Consider the following 23,480-nt stretch of genomic DNA (forward strand, 5'->3'; position numbering starts at 1 on the left):
CCAGAAAAAATAGCTTCACTGAACCAACAATGGCTATCTTCAAAAATACGACTGTTTCAGCAAACAAACAATGCATTACTGGGAAGATTCATCCTGCCCTGAACCCATTAGGTACAATTTTCTCAATTTCTTTAGGTTCAAACGTAGTGGTTGTCATTAATCACAATATTTTGTTTTATGTTTTATGATGTTACATATGATGCAATTTGCTAATCCTATCTCTATCCATTTCAACTTTGTCTCATGTTTAAATCAAAACCACCGTAGAATGTGAAACAGTTTCCCTTCAAATGTTCCTTGTGTGTTGTGCTGCTAGAATATCTTTGTCTCACAGGAGCCATGCTCCAGTATCCGAAGGGTCACAATTAACTTAATGGCTCTTCTAAACCAGGGATAGAATAAAGCGTAAATCAGTGGATTCAAACAGGAATTGAAGTACAACAGCCAGGACACAATTGCAGAAGACAAGGTGTTGGTTGATATGTCCTGTCCTGCAAGAGAAGGGTAGTAAAATGGACAGAAGCACATTAAAAACACCATGACGACAATACCTAGAGTTCTAGCTGCTTTTCTTTCTGATTTCTTCGCAGTTAACGTGCCAGGCACAACAGTTGTAATGTGAGATTGCATAGCGCGTGCCTGGGACACAGCCACTGCAAACACTCTCATGTATAGAATTACAATTAACACACAGGGGCCGATAAAGGTAAACACCAGGTCAACCGTTCCAGTGACATAGTCAATCACCACCACACACTCTCCATAGCACCTGTTGTGCTTGTTCGGCTGCTGAAGATGTCCCTTCAAAATAATACCGTTGTACAGAATGGAAGAGGCCCAGCACAGACAAATGGAGCATTTTACTCTTTTATTAGTTATTTTGGTAGAGTAGTGCAGAGGATAGCAGATGGCTACATAGCGGTCAACAGATATTAGGACCATGTTTGCCACAGAGGCCGACGTCAGCATGAAACCTCCGATGTAAGACAAAGCACACATGAGGTGTCCCAGCAGCCAGCACATCTCTATGTAGTGGATATCCACAGGCATCACCAGAAGACCCACGAGCAGGTCTGAGATGGCCAGGGAGAGCAGCAGCAGGTTGGTGGGAGTGTGGAGCTGCTTGAAGTGGGAGATGGAAATCACAACCAGCAGGTTGAGAGCCACAGTGAGCAGAGCAATGGAGAACAGCAGAGTGTAGAAGAAAACGACTTCAGAGAGAGGGCGGACTGGTCTTCGACACGAGCTGTTAAGAAGTTGAGGAAAGCAGAGCTCCTGTCTCTCCATGATCAGAGGGATGTCAGAAGCCTCAAAGGTGGAGGAGACAACTCCGAAGAGGAGAATCTCTCTCTGGCCAAACAAGGCTTTGTGCATTTCATTTATCTTTTCCTCACCAGTTCCCTCCCCTCTGTTATTTCCTCGTCACCGTTTGAATCACGTGACCCTCAATCTCTTTCCTAATCCCCCGTCTCCACAATGATGCAACAAAACCTAACCTAAGGATGATGCCAAGTTGTGCAAGTACAATACTTGTCAAGTATCTGCACGTATAGTAGGCTGACTACATTTCAAAGCAAATATTTATTATTTTTGCTCTAAGAAAAACAGGATTTTTATACATTTGGGTCATTACACGAAAACGTGGCATTTCCCATTCTTAATGTCTGAATGTCTTTTTAAAGTACTGTTTTAAGAATCTTTAAGCCCTTTTTTGGATGAAGTAGATTCTTACCTCTCAGAAAAATATAATCCACATATAATCAACATGCATACGTGTGTTTCGTCAACCCTTTTACCAACATATCAATTACTGTTTGATAAGGTTTTCAATCCATATTTACAACAAATCTGATATGCTATGAAAGATTAAAAAAAAAAAACCTTGTTACACTAAGTGTGTTTGTAAAGTGAGAATATAGAGGAGTTGAATTTTTGCATGGATAGATATGCTACTTGTGAGAGAAAAATGCATACGATCAACTATTTTGAATGAGGACAAAGGCCTCTACCTCCAGAGGGGGGTTTTAAAACATTGGTCTCTGTTTCCTCAGGAGCCACCCAGAGTTTATGTAAAGAGAAATGTTTTTGCTCCCTACAATGTCAATTCTAACATGAAAGAATCAGATCACATTTGGCTCTGTTTACCTTCTATGGAGATGAAGAAACTCAACAGGGGAGCCTAGAGGTGCATTGTAAGGGATTGTAATCCACGTCTGCCTGGTCAAGTTTGCAAGTACCTGCGAATTTCACTGTCTGAGGGTGGCACCCAAGGAAACAGTTGGGGGGCACAGACTTGTAACTGACTTCTGACCCAAATCACACCCTGTTTTTTTGTATAAAGCCTGCTGTCTTCCGAAATGATATCAGATTGATCGGAATGCTGCTTTGGAGCAGTACTGAATCTCTTTATTCTGCAGAATAAATATCTTGAATATTCTCAGCTGTTTTCTTGTCGCGGGTAGATTAACCTCAATGATCTTTGCGGAAGAGTTTCTTTCACATGATTTACAATTGACACTTTCACAGCATCTTGTTTTCAGAAAAAAAGTTATGGAAACAAAATAATACCCACATTTATCTGAGTGGATTACTGGTCTTTTTATTCACGTATAAAATGAATGGATTTTACATTTGCTTTTAAATTTTTTAGATTATATGAGAATATTAAATACTAACAGGGCTGACACCTCAGTCACTGGGTTGACAACGGTTACTGTATTAGTTATACTGCCTGTTTCAGTTAGTTATTGTTGTAATGGAGTTATAATGCGACATTCTTAAGCCTTTCATTCAACATGACAAATCAGAATATTTGAGCTACATTTATTGAGGGTTTTAGCATAGAAGATGATACTGTGGATGTAAATTTAAACCAATTGTTTTATTCAAAACATGAATAATGAAATGATATCACAATTAAATGATCTATCGAACATGTCTATCCTTGACAGAACAAACAGAAGCCTAATATTGTTTCTGTTGTGCCCCCTCAAACGTAATCGGTACTATCGCCGTTGATAACAGTGGTGAACCTCTGCGATGAGCGATAGCGGAACACCCTCCCTGTCAATCTACCGAACACCCCCCCCCATCACAGCACTCTCGAACCGGGAAATAAAATCCTAGATATAAACATGAGATGAAACAGCAATTCAGTCTGTTCCCCAAGTTGTCGTCAACCCTGTTACTTTTAATGAAAACACCTTTTCAGAGATAATGGACTGTTCCGAAAGTTGCATCATTTCCAGGAAGTGAAATCATCTGGCTTTTACAAAGTTGATGGTGAAAAGACAAGTGCCCTCTTCTTTTAATTAATTTTCTTTGAGTTATGTCTGTCAACGGGGGGCAATCTCATTGCGTCAGGCCTGTTACCACAAAAGCATACATTAAAAATTATTTTGTTTGGCGCCCTGTCCCTCCCGTATCCTGCCGACTATGCCACTTGTGGGCTTCTCTACCCATATGTACAGGTCCAGGGAGGGAGACGGAGTCATACGGGCAGTGGAGCGCTGACATGTCGAGGAGTTAATTCAAAGGGGTAACGGCAAGGCTTGCTGGCAACACAGGAATATAACAAAAGGCGTGAGCACAGTTTGATTTTAGTGGCCGTGCTCCAGACCGCCGACATTTACACGTCCTGCACCGCCTCTCCCCACTGAAAGATAGAACAACATATAAGAAGACTCTCCCAGCTGGGTCCGACCATTCAGCGCTAAAGCTGATTGGGCAGACCTGGAAAAGCTGCACCGCCACACCAAGCCAGCCCCGTCCCCTGCAGACGTGGCTTCACAACGCCCGCCCTTGTCTTCCACACACAACATGTGGTGTCATGACCTTTACAACATAGCCAGGAATCTCTGCCAGGAACAGTTTTCTTTAGGGTGACAGTAACAGGGTTGACAAATTCTACTTTTAACGACAGCCTTTGACCCAAGTGGTTTCCTGTGGGAAAATAAAGGGCTGCAGAGAAATCCAGTCATTATTGAAACAATTGTAAACATATCAGTGGAATTCCACACAAAGCCCTGTAGCTGCGGGAACTAAGAGGGACCGCGTGATCCATTTTTAATGTCACAAGAATTGGGAGGATACAAAAAAAGAAAAAGAGGGCACATACATATACACATAGAAACCACATTATGTACGTAAAACCACGACAAAGCCAAATACACACACATTGTCTAGATACAATATCCCATTGTGGCTACACTTTCACTGTATAGGTGTTAGGGACAAGGTCGGGTGAACCCAAACGCAGGACACAGTTTTGGGAGTAGGTACAGGGGTTTAATGTGTAGACAGACAGGGAATCGGGGCCCCAAAAGGAATAGGCACCCCTCAGGCGGACGGCCGGGGAGCTGGAACCCTGCCCAGGCCAACAGGGCAGGTAAATGGAGGCCTTCTGGACGGCAACGAGGGGGCCAGGTCTAGGATTGGACCACTCGGGAGAGGGGCATGTGAATGGACCGAGTCCCGGTAAAAGTGGATGGCCGCTCGGGGACGGGAAAGGGCTGGACTGAGCACCGGGAGAGGCGGCTGCTGCTCGGGGACTGGAACCGACTGAGTCCCAGGAGAGGAGACTGAAAAGGACTCTGCAGAAAGGGGAGCTGGAGAAGGGAGGGCATATAATTTTAACGGTTAATTTAACAGTTGAATGCAAACATCCGACACAACTTAGGATCCTGTTTCCAGGAGCTTGCGAGTAGCTGGAGGAAAGCAGGCTCCTCACCTTCAAACACCTCCTTAGGCACTCCAAAGTCCTGGCATGAGAAATGTAAGCGGGGCAGCGGAGACACGAGGGTGCTGGGCAACGGAGGCTAGGGAGCGCCAGGCCATGGATACTGGGGAACGCGGAGAACGTGGGATATCAGACACCGACAGAGTGAATGGGACCAGGTAAAATACAAAAGGTGTGATGAGGAAGGGGAAAACAGGTGGTGAGATAACTAACTGGGGACAGGTGTGCAGTGACAGGGATGTGACGCCAGAGAGACAGAGGGAGCTAGAGAGGGCCATAGGGACCTATAGACAGACAGAGGGAGCAAGAGAGGGCTAGAGGGAGACAGAGACAGATGGACCTAGAGCACACAGAGGGAGCTAGAGAGGGACAGAGGGACCGAGAGGCAGACAGAGGGAGCTACAGAGGGCTAGAAGGAGACAGAGAGGGACAGAGGACACCAAGGCAGAGCAGGACCCTGACAACAGGATGATATATATTATATTAGATAGATCAGGGGTTCTCAAGCTTTTTGGCTGGCAACCCCTCAAAACAAAGACCCCGTCGTTCAGACTCATCCATGTTCGACAACAGCATAGTGAAGTACACGTACAAACCTCTGTGTAGTTTGTAACCCAAGTGATTAGAATTTGAATAATATTATTGCCATTCGTTCTGGGTTAGTGGTGATTTGTGCCGTGAAAAATATGATTTGTGGGCTATGGTTTTTGATGTATTAATGTTTTATAACATTATATTTCATGAGCTTTTATGTAACTTTTAGCAGCCATCATCGTCCATATCACTCGATGGGTAACCAAACATCACGATTTTGTGCGGGACGGTTGAACATTTTGATCAATTGAAGCTTGTAAATTGAAATATATACATTTCTATCATATTGACATTTATTTCCATGCATGCTGCGCAGAGAGTCAGTGCAGCAGCAGCTTTGATGTCAGCAAAGTGTCTTTCCTTTTCCTTCAGTGGGGCTGACACAGGCGCGTTGTCTCTTTCTCTCCCTCTCTCTTATGGAAAAGTGAATCCTACTGAAAAGGTATTCATTTTGCATCTGCTGATAATTTAACAGAGAGAATTATTTCTGAAAAAATATTTTTATTTTGTGAACATTTTATTAATTCATAAAAAACACCTACATTTTTGTTACTTTTGTGCATGTTCAGAAAATCATCTGTCGCGCCCCAAAAAATACATACACATACAGATTCCTTCATTTATAGTTGGATGTGCTTGACAAATATAATTAGTTTATTAGTAAGTAATTATTAACTAGCATGGGATCAGCTATTATAACCCAACTGAAAGAAGTGCATCAATATTTTGGAAAATGTTATCTTTGTCCATCTTCTTGCTTTTTGTGTATTTGTTACTTTTTTTTTTACACCATAACAATTGTGAATCTATTTCTAAAATAACTATTGAGAATGTCAATGTTCAAATCGCAATCGTCAAGCAAAAATTTGCGTAAGAGTCATTTATGTGGCATATTAGTGAAAATTTGTGAACTCTTTATAATTTCCTTCATTTCTGAATTTTACCTAAAATGCGATCAGAACTTTTATACGGCCTGCTCTACGATTTTAGGGACAACCACTCCTGGTGTTGGTCTTTCCCTACTTCTACACCATCTACTGTCTGGGTGAGTAGAGCTCAAGACTTTGCGAACAACCTGGTTTTTTTTACATATATAGCAGCATCCCTCAAACTCACTCCTGATTTTCATCCCATTGCTTGAAACTCGTGACTAATCATCCCCATGAGTGAATGCAAAATATTCATATACCCTAAGATATTTTATGTTGTATTACTTTGCTCAAGAAAATGTGAGAAGTAAAATGATCTCTCCGCAGATTTCTCCTTGGACTCTGGCGACAAGGGAATCTGCCAGTAGCCCTTAGCTAAATCCAGTTTCGTGAAAAACGGAGCCTACCTGGTCAAGGAGCTCGTCAACCCAGGGCATGTGAAACACATCGAACTTCTATACTGCATCCACCATCTGATAGTCTTCACAGAAGCGGATGGAACTATCTGATTTACCTACCAACATGATGGGACAACACCAGTCGCCTGTAAGAGAAGAAGAACCTTTAATTATCACACAACAAACCACTCTACAACACATGCACACACACATGCACATTCTTTGGATGGTGACCGGTGAAATGAGGCCTCTGCATTTAACCCATCCTGGCTTGTCCTTCCTCCGGGGGGGCAGCCAGGAGCAGTGGGCAGCATTCGTGGACGCGCCCGGGGACCTGATGACGAGTGTCCATCGCTGGTCAGACGATGATGTGTGCATGTTTTTGGTGGGGGTCCTTACTGACGTTAGTTGGAGAAACCCCCATATGAGCATGGGGAGAACATGCAAACTCCACACAGAAAGGCTCCTATTTGGGAGATAACCCGCCCGGAGCACGCTGCCAACAGCCCCCCAGGGGGGAATCGAACCCAGGACCTTCTTGCTGTGAGGCAGCAGTGCAATGCACTCCTCTATTCCTCTATTTGCACACTTTCACTAAGACCCTGTCCGAGTTGGGCCCCTCTGTCCTATAAGTGGCGCTACCGTTCCTGGGCCTGGAGCAAAATTCTCCTGTCCTAGCGCATGTAGCTTCGCTCTCGGGTCCATAATGTACTGTATCTGGTTCTCACTGGTGCTCGGACTCTCATCCCAGTTTTCTTTAATCAGGTCTAGCATGCCCCGGAGTCTCCTGTCGAAAAGGAGCTCAAAGGGAGAAAATCCCGTGGAGGCCTGGGGACCCTGTCGCACCGCAAGCAACAGGGGGTCCAACTACGTGTCCCAATTACGGCTAAGGCTGTGAATGAACGTTTACACGAGTGTGTACGCAACATGAAGGAAGTGCACTGGTTGGGTCAGCATTTCCTTTGGAATCTCAACTTTGGAGATCACCTGAAACAGCACATGGGCCACACTTTTGGCCGTAATACTGCGCAGGGTACATACTTTCATACATGTGGTGTGCTTCGGGGTACCAGGTTGCATAATCCACTATGACTCACAAAAAATGATAGCTGTGAGCACTGCGGCCCAATTGCCCAATGAGGTCCATCTTTAGAGTGGCATCTCCACCAGAGGAAAGGGCCTCAACGGCACAGTTGGTGTAACCAGAGGATGGATTCATTGGCACGCAGGACAAACGGTGCACCATTTGATTTGCACACATCTGCCCAAATGTCCGGCCAATAGAAGCAGGCCATTATCCACTGCAGAGTTTTATCGTGTCCCAGGTGCCCTGCCACCAGGTTATGGTGAGCAGCCTGGAAGAGCATTTCCTGGCACTAAGTGAGTGGTGATAGTGGCGCCACCCCTTGCGGTCGCCTGCGCTGGCGCTCCGGTCAACTTTTGCACATTTCAGTATTTATTTCTGGGTTTTTTATCATAATGTCAGCCAAAAAAGCATCAGCAGTTACCCCTTATGGCCGCGATGCACTCATGGACATAAAAACTTCCCTAAACGAACAACTTTGGGACTTTTTATACATGGTAGCAGAGTGGCCGGCTGAAATTCTACGCGGGAAGACGCTCAACATCAACAACAAAAATGGAGCCGCTGTTCCACAAGCGGGCCCACAGAGGAAGCACCGTGGTAAACAAGGCGGCATTCGGATCAGAATGAGGACGCAACCTTACCGTCCACCTCTGCCAAGCATCCTTCTTGCCAACGTTCAGGCCCTGGAAAACAAGATGGATGAACTTTGAGCGAGGATTAAATTCCAACGAGACACGAGGAACTGTTGCGTCCTCTGCCTGACGGAAACATGGTTGAACCCACTGGTGCCGGATGAAGCTATCCGTCCAGCCGAGTCCTTCTCCGTGTTCCGCGGCGACAGATCAGGGGAGTCGGGGAAATCCAAAGGTGGAGGCGTCTGCCTAATGGTAAAACAACCGCTGGTGTAACCCCAACAACACCAAGTCTCTCTCCTGCTCCTGCTTGCCGAACCTGGAACAGCTGACAATCTTATGCCATCCATTTTATCTTCCCCGGGAATTCAGCATGGTCATCATTATAGCCGTTTATATCCCACCGCAAGCGGATACCGACACAGCACTGTCGGACCTGTATGAGGTGTTGATTTCAAAACAAACATCCCGACGCAGCTGTGGTGGTGACTGGGGACTTTAACAGGGCGAACCTTAAAAAAGGTTCTGCCTAATTTCCACCAACACATCACGTGTGCCATCAGGGGAGATAGAACTTTGGACCATTGTTACACACCTTACAAGAACGGATACAAGACCGTCTCGCTCCCTGCTTTCGGGAAATCTGACCACGCCACAATCTCGCTGGTTCCCGTTTACAGGCCTCTGATCGCACGAGAACTGGTGGTGACAAGGGAAGGGAAGCGGTGGATGGACCAATCAGACGCTGACGTAGACTGGGACATGTTCCAATCAACTTCAAGTGACGTCAGCGAGTTTATGGACGTAGCGGTGAGCTTTGTGGCTATGGTACCAGTCATTATCGTTTACACGGTGAAAGTTCGGCTATTTCCAAACCAGAAACCGTGGGTTGATATCCATCCGCTGCGCTCGCACGGCCGCTTACAATGACGGTCTTGTATCCGGAAATATGGACAATTACAAAGTGGCATCTTACAATCTGCGGAGGGCGGGGGAGGACGCTAAACGGACATACAGGGAGACTGTGGAGCTACAGATGGAGCAGGGGGACACAAGACACTTGAAGCAGGGGCTGCGGACGATAACAGACTACAAGAGCAGCTCCTCCCCAGCCACAAGTGTAGACGAATGAACTGAACTCCTTTGATGCACGGTTTGAGTCGGGCAACAGCATCGCTAGCTGTCCTGAAGATCGCCTCTCCTGCCTGCCTGAATGACTACCATCCGGTGGCCCTGACCTCGGTGGTCATGAAGTTAAGGATTATATCTGCGCCTCCCTCCCCCGCAACTTGGACCCGTTGCAGTTCGCGTACCGGCAGAACAGATCCACGGATGACGCGGTCTCCCAGGCACTGCACACCACGCTCACGCACCTGGATTGCCGGAAGGGGACCTATGTGAGAATGCTGTTCATCGATTACAGTTCAGCTTTCAACACCATAGTCCCCACCAGACTGGTTGCCAGGCTGAAGGAGCTCGGACTGAATACTCCGCTGTGTGCCTGGATCCTGGACTTCCTCACAGCCCGGCCCCAGGTGGTTAGGGTGGGGAAGCACATGTCCAGCTCCCTCACCCTGAATACAGGATCCCCCCAGGGTTGCGTCCTCATCCCCCTACTGTACTCGCTGTACACACCTGACTTTGTGGCCAGGTCCAGCTCCAACACCATCATCAAGTTTGCTGACGACAACGTTGTCGTGGGCCTGATCACCGACTGCGATGAGAAGGCCTTCCGAGGAGGTGGCTGACCTGCCACTCTGGTGCCAGGACAACAGCCTACACCTGAACGTCAGAAAAACTAAGGAGCTGATTGTGGACTTTAGGCGAGGATTACAATCGAGGACGCACACGCCCTTGGTGATTAATGGGACTTCTGTCGACAGGGTGAGCAGCTTCAAGTACCTGGGAGTCCACATCACAAAGGATTTAACATGGACTTTACAAACAGACACTCTGGTGAGAAAGGTGAGGCAGCGTCTTTACCACCTCAGGCAGCTGAGGAAATTCTGGATCTCGGTGAGGATCCTAAAGTCCTTCTACTGTGGAGCGGTGGAGAGCATCCTGACAGGCAACATCACTGCCTGGTTTGGTAACAGTACTGCTCAGGACAGGCGGGCCCTGCAGAGGTGGTGCATTCAGCTGAACGTACCACTGGAACTACCCTCCACTCCCTAAAGGACTTATACACCAGGAGGTGTAGTAGCAGAGCATGCAGTATCATGAAGGATCCTCATCACCCCAACAACAGACTGTTCCAGCTGCTGCGGTCAGGCAAGCACCTCCGCAGTCACACTGCGAGAACAGAGAGACTGAGACTGAGTTTTTTCCCTCAAGCCATAAGAACTGTCAATGCTGACCTCACCAGGGGTCCTCACTGAGCCACACACATAGGCTCCACTACCTTACTGTACTGTATGTAGCATGCTGTACCGCATACTGTGTCACTGTTCTGGGTTGTTCGGTGTGACCGTATTGCTGCGCCGTCCTGTTGTATACTGTGCTGTATTGTCCCACAAACACTACCTCACATTATTCACATGCCACTTTAATGCACATATCTGTATATACATTATTACCTATCCCATATACATAAGTCTATCCCATCTACGTAAGCCTATTCCCTTTATCTATTCCATTTTATTTTATTTTATTTTATTTTATTTTATTCTATATATTTTTATTTTATTCTATAAGTATTCGACTTACTGTATTATGTTTTAGGAATGTAGGAAATTTTCCCAGGACATATTGTGTGTAATCACCGGGAGCGTTGCATTATATTTCACTGCATATATGTATGAAAGTATGTACGTACATGTATGTGACGCATAAACCTCTTGAATCTTGAATATTGAATCTTGAATCTAACAACGGGGTTATTTCCTCTCCCGACTGAGTGTCACAGCTCACTCGATACAACCTTTCCCTAATCAGCGAAAAATACAGGTGAGTGAGTGCGGTGTCTGGGTGCATCAACACGTCATCGATTTTAACTACCCCCTAAAAGGCCCCGCGAAGGGTATCGTCCTGCAACTGCTCCAGCGGAAAATCATCCGTAGAAGGGATCACTGGGATTGGGGAAAACCCCAGATGGGACTCCTCCGCTCCTGAGAGAGGTGCCAGCACGTTAAGGGGAACAACGTGGGTCCTGGGGCCGGCCCGGGGCTGGTCCCCCGGCTGGCTCCTGGTTAGCGGCGGGGGGCCAGCTACGCATCGCGGCATGCTCGAGCCACTCCTCGTCCCGGTGGTGCTCGTGTGTCCCATAGACGGCGATGGTGCGGTGGCAGCGCCTTCGGGCGCCCGTTCGCAGCGGGTCCGCTCAGTCCCTTTGGGAACGTGCGCTGGAGAGGACGCGCTCTAGCTGACAGCGGAGGAAGTCGCACTCGTCCTCCCGGACTGCATGACGCTCCCCAAACCAGCGGATTGGCTCCTGGGCGCTTTTCCACCGCCACACACATAGGCTCAGGCACATAGCCTCCCGTATCCTACCGACTACGCCACTTGTGGGCATCTCTACCCACATGTACAGGTCCAGGGAGGGAGACGGAGTCATACGGGCAGTGGAGCGCCGACATGTCGAGGAGTTCATTCAAACGGGTAATGGAAAGGATCGCTGGCAACACAGGAACATCAAATAAGGCGTAAGCAGAGTTTGTTTTTAGTTGTCATGCTCCAGACCGCCATCGTTGCCGCATCCTGCGCCTCCGCTCCCCACTGAAACATAGAACAACAACAAGACCCTCCCAGCCGGATCCAACCAATCAGTGATGAAGAGGCTGTTTGGGCAGACCAGCTGCGCCGCCACGGCCAAGCCAGCCCTGTCCCCTGCAGATGTGGCTTAACCACGACCCCCTCGGCTGCCACACACACCATGTGGTGTCATGACCTTTACCACATGGCTAGTAATGGCTGCCAATAACAGTTTTCATCAACCCTGTTTCCCTAGAAACGTAACAGGTTTGACGGTAACATGGTTGAGAACAATTCTACTTTTAGCGACAACTTTTGGCCCAAGAGGTTTCCTGTGGGAAAATAAAGTGCAGCAGAGAGATCCAGTCATGATGGAAACATGATGGCATTGTGCATCTGTTGAATAATTGAACTGAGAGAATTATTTCTGAAAAAAATGTTACTTTGTGAAAAATATTTAATTATATAATTGTTGTGCATGTTCAGAAAATCATCTGTCGACCCCCAGAAAATACATACACATACAGATTCCGTCATTTATAGTTGGATGGCTCAGGATCAGCTACTAAAAACTAACTGAAAGAACTGCATCAATATTTTTGAAAATATTGTTCTGTTTGTCTATCTTCATGCTTTTTGTGTATTTGTTAAACGTAAATTGTCAATGGAAAAGAAGACATTTTTAAACCTGTATCAAGAAAAAATTAAAGATACTGAGTTCATGGATTTTTTTTTTTACACCATAACAATTGTGAATCTATTTCAAAAATAACCATTGAGAATGTCCTTGTTGAGATCGCAATCGTCGAGCATATATTTGCGTAAGAGTCATTTATGTGTCATATTGCTGAAAAATAAGTGAGCTCTTTGTCATCTCCTTCATTTCTGAATTAAACCTAAAATGCGATCAGAACTTTTTACAGCTTGCTCTATGATTTTAGGGATGACCACTCCTGGTGTTGGTCTTTCCCTACTTCTACACCATCTACTGTCTGGGTGAGTAGAGCTCAAACTCCTGATGAGCATCAACAGCTGTTTATACTCAGGTTCTACTTTGATCGAGGCATGTTGTGCTTCCACAAACCTGTGTGGTGAAGATCAGACTTGACAGTGAACACCCTGGTTTTTTTTTAATATGGCAGGGTCCCTCAAACTCACTCCTGATTGTCATCCCATTGATTAAAACTTGTGACTAATCATCCCCATGAGTGAATGCAAAATATTCACATACTCTAAGATATTTCATGTTGTATCACTTTGCAGAAGAAAATGTGAAAAGTATAATGTTTTGTGTTATTTGTTTATTTGGGTTCATTTTCAAGTTTGAGTAATTAGATGAACATCTGATCACATTTTAGGTCAAATTTATCAAAAAATTCTGAAAGTTCTGAAGGGTGCTGAAGAAGATGAAGAATGGCCTCTTGGGTTTGTAGATGTGATTCCAAATGTAACTAATTCATTTAGGAAAAATAAAATGCATGTTACAAAAGTAGTTGATACAATGACTATATATAAAACAAGACATCCTTTTAAAATGTCATTTTATATCTTACATATTATTTACAATTGCTCCCTTTACTGTATCTTGCTGCATTTTGCTCCGTCCACCTTGCATTTGCAATGTAGAGATTATCTTTTGTTTTCCAAAGAAGGATGAATTTTTGGTCCATTACAATTGCATTTAATGTCCTGTTAAATATTTTAATTCATACATACTCATTTGTTAGACATGGCTTTTGTTGTAATGATATTACAGCACAAAACAAATGTTATATTCTGACAAGAGCCATTTCTCTGTATATCCAGTCACAATAGAATTTCTAGAACAGGTACACAGGGAAAAAACAACACAAAAAGCAAAAACACTGAAATTAATTTTGTCTGTGTAAAAACAACTGTAGTTTTCATATCGGGATAAATAAACTATCTTATCCATCTATCCAACGATCTGTCTCTCTGTCCGTCTGTCTGTCTGTCTGGCTGTCTGTCTCATTGCTGCTCATAAGTTTAAATGAATTAATTTATTAATGATTGATCAAATAAATTCCTGTCATGTTTCAAGTCACACGATACCATTGCTTTTTAAGGCCTCCACTTCATCATCTGCAATTCTTCATATAATAAAAAACACACAAAACAGAACCAGACCTAATTCTCTCTAAAAACTGACCTGACACCAAGAATAAAAGAGCTTCACTGAACCAACAATGGCTATCATCGAAATTACGACTGTATCAGCAAACCAAAAATGCATGACTGGGAAGAGTCATCCTGCCCTGAACCCATTATGTACAATTTTCTCAATTTCTTTAGGTTAAAGTATAAATGTGAGTGGTTAATCGAAACATTAACCAAACATTGTATTGTCTTACATTGTAATACAAACATTGTATTATGATGTTACATATGATGCAATTTCCTAATCCTATCTCTATCCATTTCAACTTTGTCTCATGTTTAAATCAAAACCACCGTAGAATGTGAAACAGTTTCCCTTCAAATGTTCCCTGTGTGTTGTGCTGCTAGAATATCTTTGTCTCACAGGAGCCATGCTCCAGTATCCGAAGGGTCACAATTAACTTAATGGCTCTTCTAAACCAGGGATAGAATAAAGCGTAAATCAGTGGATTCAAACAGGAATTGAAGTACAACAGCCAGGACACAATAGCCCAAGACGAGGTGTTGTTTGATATGTCCTGTCCTGCAAGAGAAGGGTAGTAATATGGACAGAAGCACATTAAAAACACCATGACGACAATACCTAGAGTTCTAGCTGCTTTTCTTTCTGATTTCTTCGCAGTTACCCTGCCAGGCAGAACAGTTGTAATGTTAGATTGCATAGCGCGTGCCTGGGACACAGCCACTACAAACACTCTCATGTATAGAATTACAATTAACACACAGGGGCCGATAAAGGTAAACACCAGGTCAACCGTTCCAGAGATATAGTCAATCACCACTACACACTCTCCATAGCAGCTGTTGTGTTTGTTCGGCTGCTGAAGATGTCCCTTCAAAATAATACCGTTGTACAGAATGGAAGAGGCCCAGCACAGACAAATGGAGCATTTTACTCTTTTCTTAGTTATTTTGGTAGAGTAGTGCAGAGGATAGCAGATGGCTACATAGCGGTCAACAGATATTAGGACCATGTTTGCCACAGAGGCCGATGTCAGCATGAAACCTCCGATGTAAGACAAAGCACACATGAGTTGTCCCAGCAGCCAGCACATCGCTATGTAGCGGATGGATTCCACAGGCATCACCAGAAGACCCACGAGCAGGTCTGAGATGGCCAGGGAGAGCAGCAGCAGGTTGGTGGGAGTGTGGAGCTGCTTGAAGTGGGAGATGGAAATCACAACCAGCAGGTTGAGAGCCACAGTGAGCAGAGCAATGGAGGACAGCAGAGTGTAGAAGAAAACGACTTCAGAGTGAGGGCGGACTGGTCTTCGACACGAGCTGTTAAGAAGTTGAGGAAAGCAGAGCTCCTGTCTCTCCATGATCAGAGGGATGTCAGAAGCCTCAAAGGTGGAGGACAGACAACTCCAAAGAGGAGAATCTCTCTCTGGCCAACCAAGGCTTTGTGCATTTCATTTATATTTTCCTCACCAGTTCCCTCCCCTCTGTAATTTCCTCGTCACCCTTTGAATTACGTGACCCTCAATCTCTTTCGTAATCCCCCGTCTCCACAATGATGCAATCGCTGTATTTTAGAACGGTGCCACATATGATAAACTCCTCAGTATAAACAAAACCTCACTTCAGGATGAGTAAGAAAGTACAAAGGAAAGTAACAAAGTACAATTACAATACTTGTAAATTATCTTCACGTATAGTAGGCCGACTACATTTCAAAGCAAATATTTATTATTCTTGCTCAACTAAGAAAAACAGGATTTTTATACATATGGGTCATTATACGAAAACGTGGCATTTACCATTCTTAATGTCTGATTTTTAAAGTACTGTTTTAAGAGTCATTAAGCCCTTTTTTGGATTAAGTCGATTCTTACCTCTCAGAAAAATGTGCCATGCCCTTTCAGGCTATCTTTTTTTCTCCCACATATAATCAACATGCATATGTGTGTTTAGTCAACCCTCTTACCAACATATCAATTACTGTTTGATAAGGTTCTAAATCCATATTTACAAGAAATCTGATATACTATGAAAGATAAAACCCCCGTTGTAACACTTAGTGTGCTTGTAAAGTACAAATATGGAGGAGTTTACCTTTTTCTATGGATAAATATGCTCATTTACAATTTACACTTTCACAGCATCTTCTGATGCTGATTACTGGTATCTTTTACTTAACATATCAAATGAGTTGATTTTACATTTTTCTTTTCATTTTTTAAATTATATTTGAATATTATTCACTAACAGGGCTGACACCCCAGTAACAGGGTTGACAAGAGTTACCGTATTAGTTATACTGCCTGTTTAAGTTAGTTATTGCTGTAATGGTGTTATAATGAGACATTCATAAGCCTTTAATTTAACACGACTATTCAGAATACTTTGGAGACAAATCTATTGAGGGTATTGGCATAGAAGAAAATGACAAAAAATGATACTGCGGATGTAAATATAAACCAATAGTTTTATTCAAAACTTGAAGAATAATGAAATGATATTACAATTGTCTATCCTTGACAGAATAAACAAAAGCCTAATATTGTTTCTGCTGTGCCCCCTCAAACGTAAACGGCAGTACCCCCATTGATAACAGCGGTGAACCTCTGCGATGAACGGTAGGGCAACAACCTCCCTGTCAACAATCTATTGAACGAATGGTTGTGGAATGCAATGACAAACATCAGTGACAAACAGCAGTGGAACCCCCGCCCCCCGGCCACACACACAGACACACCCCATCCTGGTCAAAAATATTGGCACGACGGTAGTGGGACGACGATTCAACAATCTGTCAATAGTTTGCCCACCCAAAAACTTTGAATGCCACCCCCAATCAGACCTCTAGATCCGAGAAATAAAATCCTAGATCAAAGAAAACACGATGAGATAAAACAGCAATTTAGTCGGGTCCCCAGGTTGTCGTCAACCCTGTCACTTTTAATGAAAACACACCTTCAGAGATAATGGACTGTTCCAAAAGTGGCATAATTTCCAGGAAGTGAAATTAACTGATTTTCAGTCATTTGGGCAGTGGAGCACTGACATGGCAAGGAGTTTATTCAAACGGGAAATAGATAGGCTCGCTGGCAACACAGGAACCTAACATAAAAGGCGTGAGCAGAGTTGGTATTTCATGGTCTTGCTCCAGACCACCGGTGTTTCTGCATCCTACGCCTCTGCTCCCCAGTGAAAGACATAACAACATATAGGAAGACTCTTCCATCGGGATCTGACCAATCAGTGCTGATTGGGCAGAACCGAAAAAGCTGCGCCGCAGCGCCTAAGCCAGCCCCGTCCCCTACAGACGTGGCTTAACCACGCCCCCCTTGCCTGCCACAAACCCACACTGCCTGACTTAGGCCAGTGCCCCTGTGCCCCCAGCCTATGGATCACCTTGAACTTAAAGCTGGTTGGTATCTGGCTCAACAGGTGGTCTGCCCGTTGGTATCCTTCATGCGCTGGAGCCACTGGAGCAGGGCATGGTCCGAACAGCGGGTGAAAGGGCGCACCAGGAGGTAGTACCGCATAGGGCGCCGACCACCCACAAGATAGCTAGACACTCCTTCTCCACAGTGCTGAACACTGACTCTCGCAACACTGCACCCGGCCCTCTGTCGGACACGTCAGTCTGCAAGCAGAAAGGAAGAGAAGAGTTAGGCATACCCAGCACTACCTTACCACAGAGAGCCGATTTCACCGTCTCAAACACCTGCTGGCACAGCTCCGTCCAACCTTTCGAGTTATCTCAGACAAAGGGTTGGTCAGTGCAGAAAAGTCGGCTACAAACCTTCTCTAATAACCTGCTAGCCCTAAGAACCGCTTTACCTCCTTCTTGTTCTTGGGTGCGTCACAAATAGGTACAATGCCTGCGTAGTGGAGAAAGCAGATTTCTCCTTGGACTCTGGCAACAAGGGTATCTGCCAGTAGCCCTTAGTTAAATCCAGTTTCGTAAAAAACTGAGCTGTGCCTAACTGGTCAAGGAGCTCGTCGACCCGGCGCATGGGAAACACATCAAACTTCTATACCGCGTTCACCTTCTGATAGTCTTCACAGAAGCAGACCGACCCATCTGGTTTACCGACCAGCACAATGGGACTACACCAGTCGCTTGTAGACTCCTCTATCACCCCCATGTCCAGCACAGCCTTCAATTCTGCCTGCACAACTTTGCGTGTATGTTTGGGCAGGTGATACGGCCGAGAGCACACTTTCACCAAGACGCTGTCTCCCGGTGCAAATTGTCCCAGTTGGGCCCTTCTGTCCTATTAGTGGTGCTGCCGTTCCTGGGCCTAGAGCGAATTCTCCTGTCCTGGCGCATTTAGCTTCACTCTCAGGTCCATAACGTACTGTATCTGGTTCTCACCGGTGCTAGGACCCTCCTGCCAGTTTTCTTTAATTAGGTAGCACCCCCTCCTGCCGAAAAGTAGGTCAAAGGGAGAAAGTCTCGTGGAGGCCTAGGGACCCTGTTGCACCACAAACAACAGGAGGTCAAACCATGTGTCCCAATTATGGCTAATGTCATGATCTCCACCTTCTTCTACTTCCCCTCCCTCTCCTTACCTGTCCCATTAGTCCAACTCCATTCACCTGCGCACACAGCCGTTCCCGATCTGTAATCTAACCCCTATATATGCCTCTCACACCATTTCACCCACTGCCAGTTTGTCTTTGATGCTTGCACCAGACTCTCCAGCGTTCTCCGGACTGATTCCCTGCTACCGACTCTGCCTCGCTCCGACCACGTATCCTGCCTGCCACTCCACCTGTGTTCTGTCTGCACTCCTCGTTATCGAACCTGCCTGTCCCCAACGATGTATCCTGCTTGCTCCCTGCCTGTCTTCTGTCTGCTCTACAAATTAAAAGACATTACCAAATATCCCTGCCTGTCTTTGTGCTGCAATTGGGTCCTTACCACACCTGTTACAGCTAAGGCTGTGAGCGAACATGTACACGAGTGTGTAGGCAACCTAAAGGAAGTGCCCTGGTTAGTCAGGATTTTCTTTGGAATCTCAACTCTGTTATTCTGTTATTCTCCCTTGTAAGTCGCTTTGGATAAAAGCGTCTGCTTAATGACTAAATGTAAATGTAACTCGGGAGATAACCTGAAACAGCACAAGGGCCAAACTTTTGGTCGTAATACCACGCAGGGGCACTGCTTCGGGGTACTGGGTTGCAAAGTCCGGGTAGCCAGAGGATTGATTAATTGGCACGCAGGACAAACAACGCACCATTTGATCTGCGCACATCTGCCCAAATGTCCGGCCAAAAGAAGCGGGCCAGCACCCCTGCCCAGGCATTTGAGCAGCTGTAAGTGGGTCCGCGGCAGCGCCGCCATGGGAGGCTACGGGGGACAGAGAGGTGACAGCACGGTAAGGGGAGACAGCGTCCCACGGCACCAAAGAGCAAGGCGGAGCCCCAGCCGGCCCCCTCCGGCTTGTTTGGCAAGGCCGGGTTCCTGGCGCCTCCCACGAGGGTCCTGGGGGTGGACGCAGCAGACCTCTGGAGGTCCTCCCATGGGGAACATGGACTGGCTTGGGAGCCAGCTAATCCCGCATGGGTTCTGGGGACGGATGCAGCGGTCCCCCGGAGGTCCTCCCCTGGGGTGCCGGGAGGGACAGAGGACCCGGCCAATCCCGTGTAGGTCCTGGGGGCCTACGGCCCCTGGACACTCTCCTCCGGGGCGCCGGGGGGGCCGGGAAGGGCGAGGCCAATGTGGGTCCTGGGGCTTGCTCGGGGCTGGTCCCCCGGCTGGCTCCTGGTTAGCGGCGGCGGGCCAGCTACGCATCGCGGCGTACTCGAGCTACTCCTCGTCTGGGTGGTGCTCGTGTGTCCCAGAGACGGTGATGGTGCGGTGGAAGCGCCTCTGGGCGCCTGTTCACAGCGGGTCTGCTCAGTCCCTCTGGGAACGCGCGCTGGAGAGGACGCGCACTACCCGACAGCAGAGAAAGTCGCGCTCGTCCTCCAGGACTGCGTGACGCTCCCCAAGCCAGCAGATTGGCTCCTGGGCGCCTTTCCTCCAGCGCCCTGTCCCTCCCGTATCCTGCCGACTACGCCACTTGTGGGTGTCTCTAACCACATGTACAGGTCTAGGGAGGGAGATGGAGTCATTCGGGCAGTGGAGCGGTGACATGTCAAGGAGTTTATTCAAATGGGTAACGGAAAGGATCGCTGGCAACACAGGAACATCAAATAAAAGGCGTGAGCAGAGTTTGTTTTTACTGGTCGTGCTCCAGACCGCCGGCATTGCCGCATCCTGTGCCTCCCTCCGCTCCCCACTGAAACATAGAACAACAAGAAGCTCCCAGCCGGATCCGACCAATCAGTGATGAAGAGGCTGGTTGGGCAGACCCAGGAACAGCTGCGCCGCCATGGCCAAGCCAGCCCTGTCCCCTGCAGATGTGGCTTAACCACGACCCCCTCATCTGCCACACACACCATGTGTTGTCATGACCTTTACCACATGGCTAGTAATGGCTGCCAATAACAGTTTTCGTCAACCCTGTTACCCTAGAAACGTAACAGGTTTAAGTCTACCTTGTCTTGTGAAAAGACAAGTAAGTGTCCTATTCTTTTAATTAATTTTCTTTGAGGGAAAATGTCTGACAGAGCCCCGTCTGTCAGACATTTTCTGTTACCACAAAAGCATATATTAATAAGTTATTTGTTTGGAGTTTTAAATGTACATATCACAATGCGCTCCCACAGCCAGCGGATCGGCTCATCGGCGCCTTTCCTCCGGCACCCAGTCCCTCCCGTATCCGGCCGACTACGGCATTTTTGGGCGTCTCTACCCACGTATAAGGTCTAGGGAGGGAGAAGGAGTCATTCAGGCAGTGGAGCGCCACATGGCGATGAGTTTATTCAAACGGGTAAAAGAGAGGCTCGCTGGCAACACAGGAACATAACATAAAAGGCGTGAGCAGAGTTTGCCTTGAGTGGTCATGCTCCAGACCGGAACCATGCTCCGCCTCCTGCGCGTCCACTCCCCACTGAAAGACAGAACAACATATAAGAAGACTCTCTCAGCCGGGTCCGACTAATCAGCACTAAAGAGACTGATTGGGCAGACCCAGGAAAAGCTGCGCCACCACAGCGAAGACAACTGTCCACTTGATTGCCAGCCATTGTTCTCCACAGTGACTCCTGCTCTTAGAGCTCCCTGCTGATGTACAGCACCAGTTGGTCAACACCCCCCACCTGCTGAGACAACACTGCCCTCAGCCCTCCGTCTGATATGTCAGTTTGCAAGCAGAAAGGAAGAGAAAAGTTAGGCCCACCCAGCACTGGCTTCCCACAGAGAGCCGATATCACCATCTCAAATGCCTGCTGGCACACCTCCGTCCACCTGACCAGATCTGGCGCATCCTTTCGAGTTAAATCAGACAAAGGGCTGGTCAGTGCCGAAAAGTCAGCTACAAACCTTCTGTAGTAACCTGCCAGGTCTTGGGTCTTGGTGGGACAGTTTGCGACCGCCGCCATTTTATCTATCTGTGGTCGGACCAGTTCCCCACCCAAGTGGTACCCCAGATACCGTACCTCCCTCCGCCCAACCGCACACTTGAGCACATGCCTCAGGAACACGAGTACTGCCCCCACATGCTGCATGTGCGGCTCACAGGTGTCACTGTGAATAATAATGTCATCTAAGTATGCGGCAGCGTATGCTACGTGCGGACGGAGAACCCTTGATTCTCTGAAAGGTGGCTGGGACCCCGAACAACCCAAACAGAAGCGTCGCAAATTGGTACAACCACTGTGTAGTGGAGAAAGCCGATTTCTCCTTGGACTCTGGCGTCAAGGGAATCTGCCAGTAGCCCCAAGTTAAATCCAGTTTTGTAAAAAAATTAGCTGTGCCTAACCGGTCAAGGAGCTTGTGGACCCGGGCGGGACATGGTATACGCATCGACCTTTGACACCGAGTTCACCTTCCGGTAGTCTACACAGAAGGGGACTGACCCATCTGGTTTACCTACGAGCACGATGGGACTACACCAGTCACTTGTAGACTCCTCTATGACCCCCATGTCCAGCATGGCCTTCAATTCTGCCTGCACAACTTAGCGTTTATCTTCAGGCAGGTGATACGACCGAGAGCTTACTTTCAATAACACCTTGTCTCCTGGTGCAAATTGTCAGAGTTGGGCCCCTCTGTATTTTGGCTCGGAGAATTGATTTCTCCATTTGATGATTCAAATCTGGATAATTTCCTGTGACATTTCTCCACACTTGATGAGCCCTTGACACATAAGCTCTTGGATTTTCCTGTGGGCCCAATGACTCAATAAAGATGTTGTCCGGGTTTACGTTTGTTGGAAATGCATCTCTCAATGCTCTCCACATCCGACCTCTACTTGCAGCAAACAATTCTGGATCATACACCGCAGTTGCCACATATCTGTTAAGGCCTGCTGCCTGCAGAATCTCCTCCATAGCTGTGACTCCAATGAAGCTAGCCAAAAGTCTCTTAATATCTTCCATGGCCGGCTGTGTTCCCACCAAAACCTCTTCCAGCTTTGAGAGCCACAGATAAGCTCCATCTTGAAGAGTGGGTAACTTTTCAAGTATGTTAGACATGTCTAGACATGTCATGTATTCTGCCATGGCTTGTATTCTAAATTTTGTCCTCGAATTATCACTGGACACATTTTGTCGGGTCTCTTTCCTTTCTTTGGACGTAGTCCACACCTCAAAGTGTTTGGCTTTTGAGGCTTTTTCTTCTGTAGTCTCTTCTCTGATATTAGCAGTTCTTGTAATTGTTTGCAATGCTTGTCGAACTTCGGGACAGGTGGAGTCCCTTATGTCCTCGAGGCATCCGTCTATACTCCTCTCAATCTCTCTTAAAACCATGCGTCTGTCATCTCCTAACCCTGTACTGGATGCAAATGGTTGAAAACAGGAAGGACCTTCTTTCTACGAATCTCACTTTCACCCTGTTCCAACCATTTTCCTCACCAGTCAATCTCCACTTTTCTCTGCTTTAGCCAACATCCATCTGACTGCTGGGCCCCAGCCCCCCTCCTCCAGGTTGTTGTGCAAGGCCGGGATCCCGGTGACTCCTGCGAGGGTCCTGGGAGTGGAGGCAGCGGGCCTCTAGAGGTCCTCCCATGGGGCACAGCGACTGGCTGGGGAGCCAGCTAATCCCACGTGGGTCCTGGGGCCAGACGTAGCCGTCCCCCGGAGGTCCTCCCCCGGGGTGCCAGGACAGGCAGAGGACCCAGCCAATCCAGAAGGGAAGAGCAAGGCCCACGTGGGGCCGGGCTCGGGGCTGGT

At 46.8% G+C, this 23,480-nt stretch overlaps 2 protein-coding genes across 2 annotated transcripts; both read right to left on the reverse strand.

The window, feature by feature from the left end:
- Positions 1–312: 312 nt before the first annotated feature.
- LOC307228367 (trace amine-associated receptor 13c-like) lies at positions 313–1,374 on the reverse strand (the record flags this gene model as incomplete). The annotated part of the gene is made up of 1 exon (XM_079998005.1): positions 313–1,374. One exon carries the CDS (start codon positions 1,372–1,374, stop codon positions 313–315), a length of 1,062 nt encoding a protein of 353 aa, XP_079854131.1.
- A 13,216-nt stretch (positions 1,375–14,590) lies between these two features.
- LOC307228368 (trace amine-associated receptor 13c-like) lies at positions 14,591–15,568 on the reverse strand (the record flags this gene model as incomplete). The annotated part of the gene is made up of 1 exon (XM_079998006.1): positions 14,591–15,568. One exon carries the CDS (start codon positions 15,566–15,568, stop codon positions 14,591–14,593), a length of 978 nt encoding a protein of 325 aa, XP_079854132.1.
- Between the last annotated feature and the right edge of the window lie 7,912 nt (positions 15,569–23,480).

This window comes from Zeus faber (genome assembly GCF_960531495.2).
Source record: "Zeus faber genome assembly, chromosome: 3".
NCBI lineage: Eukaryota > Metazoa > Chordata > Actinopteri > Zeiformes > Zeidae > Zeus > Zeus faber.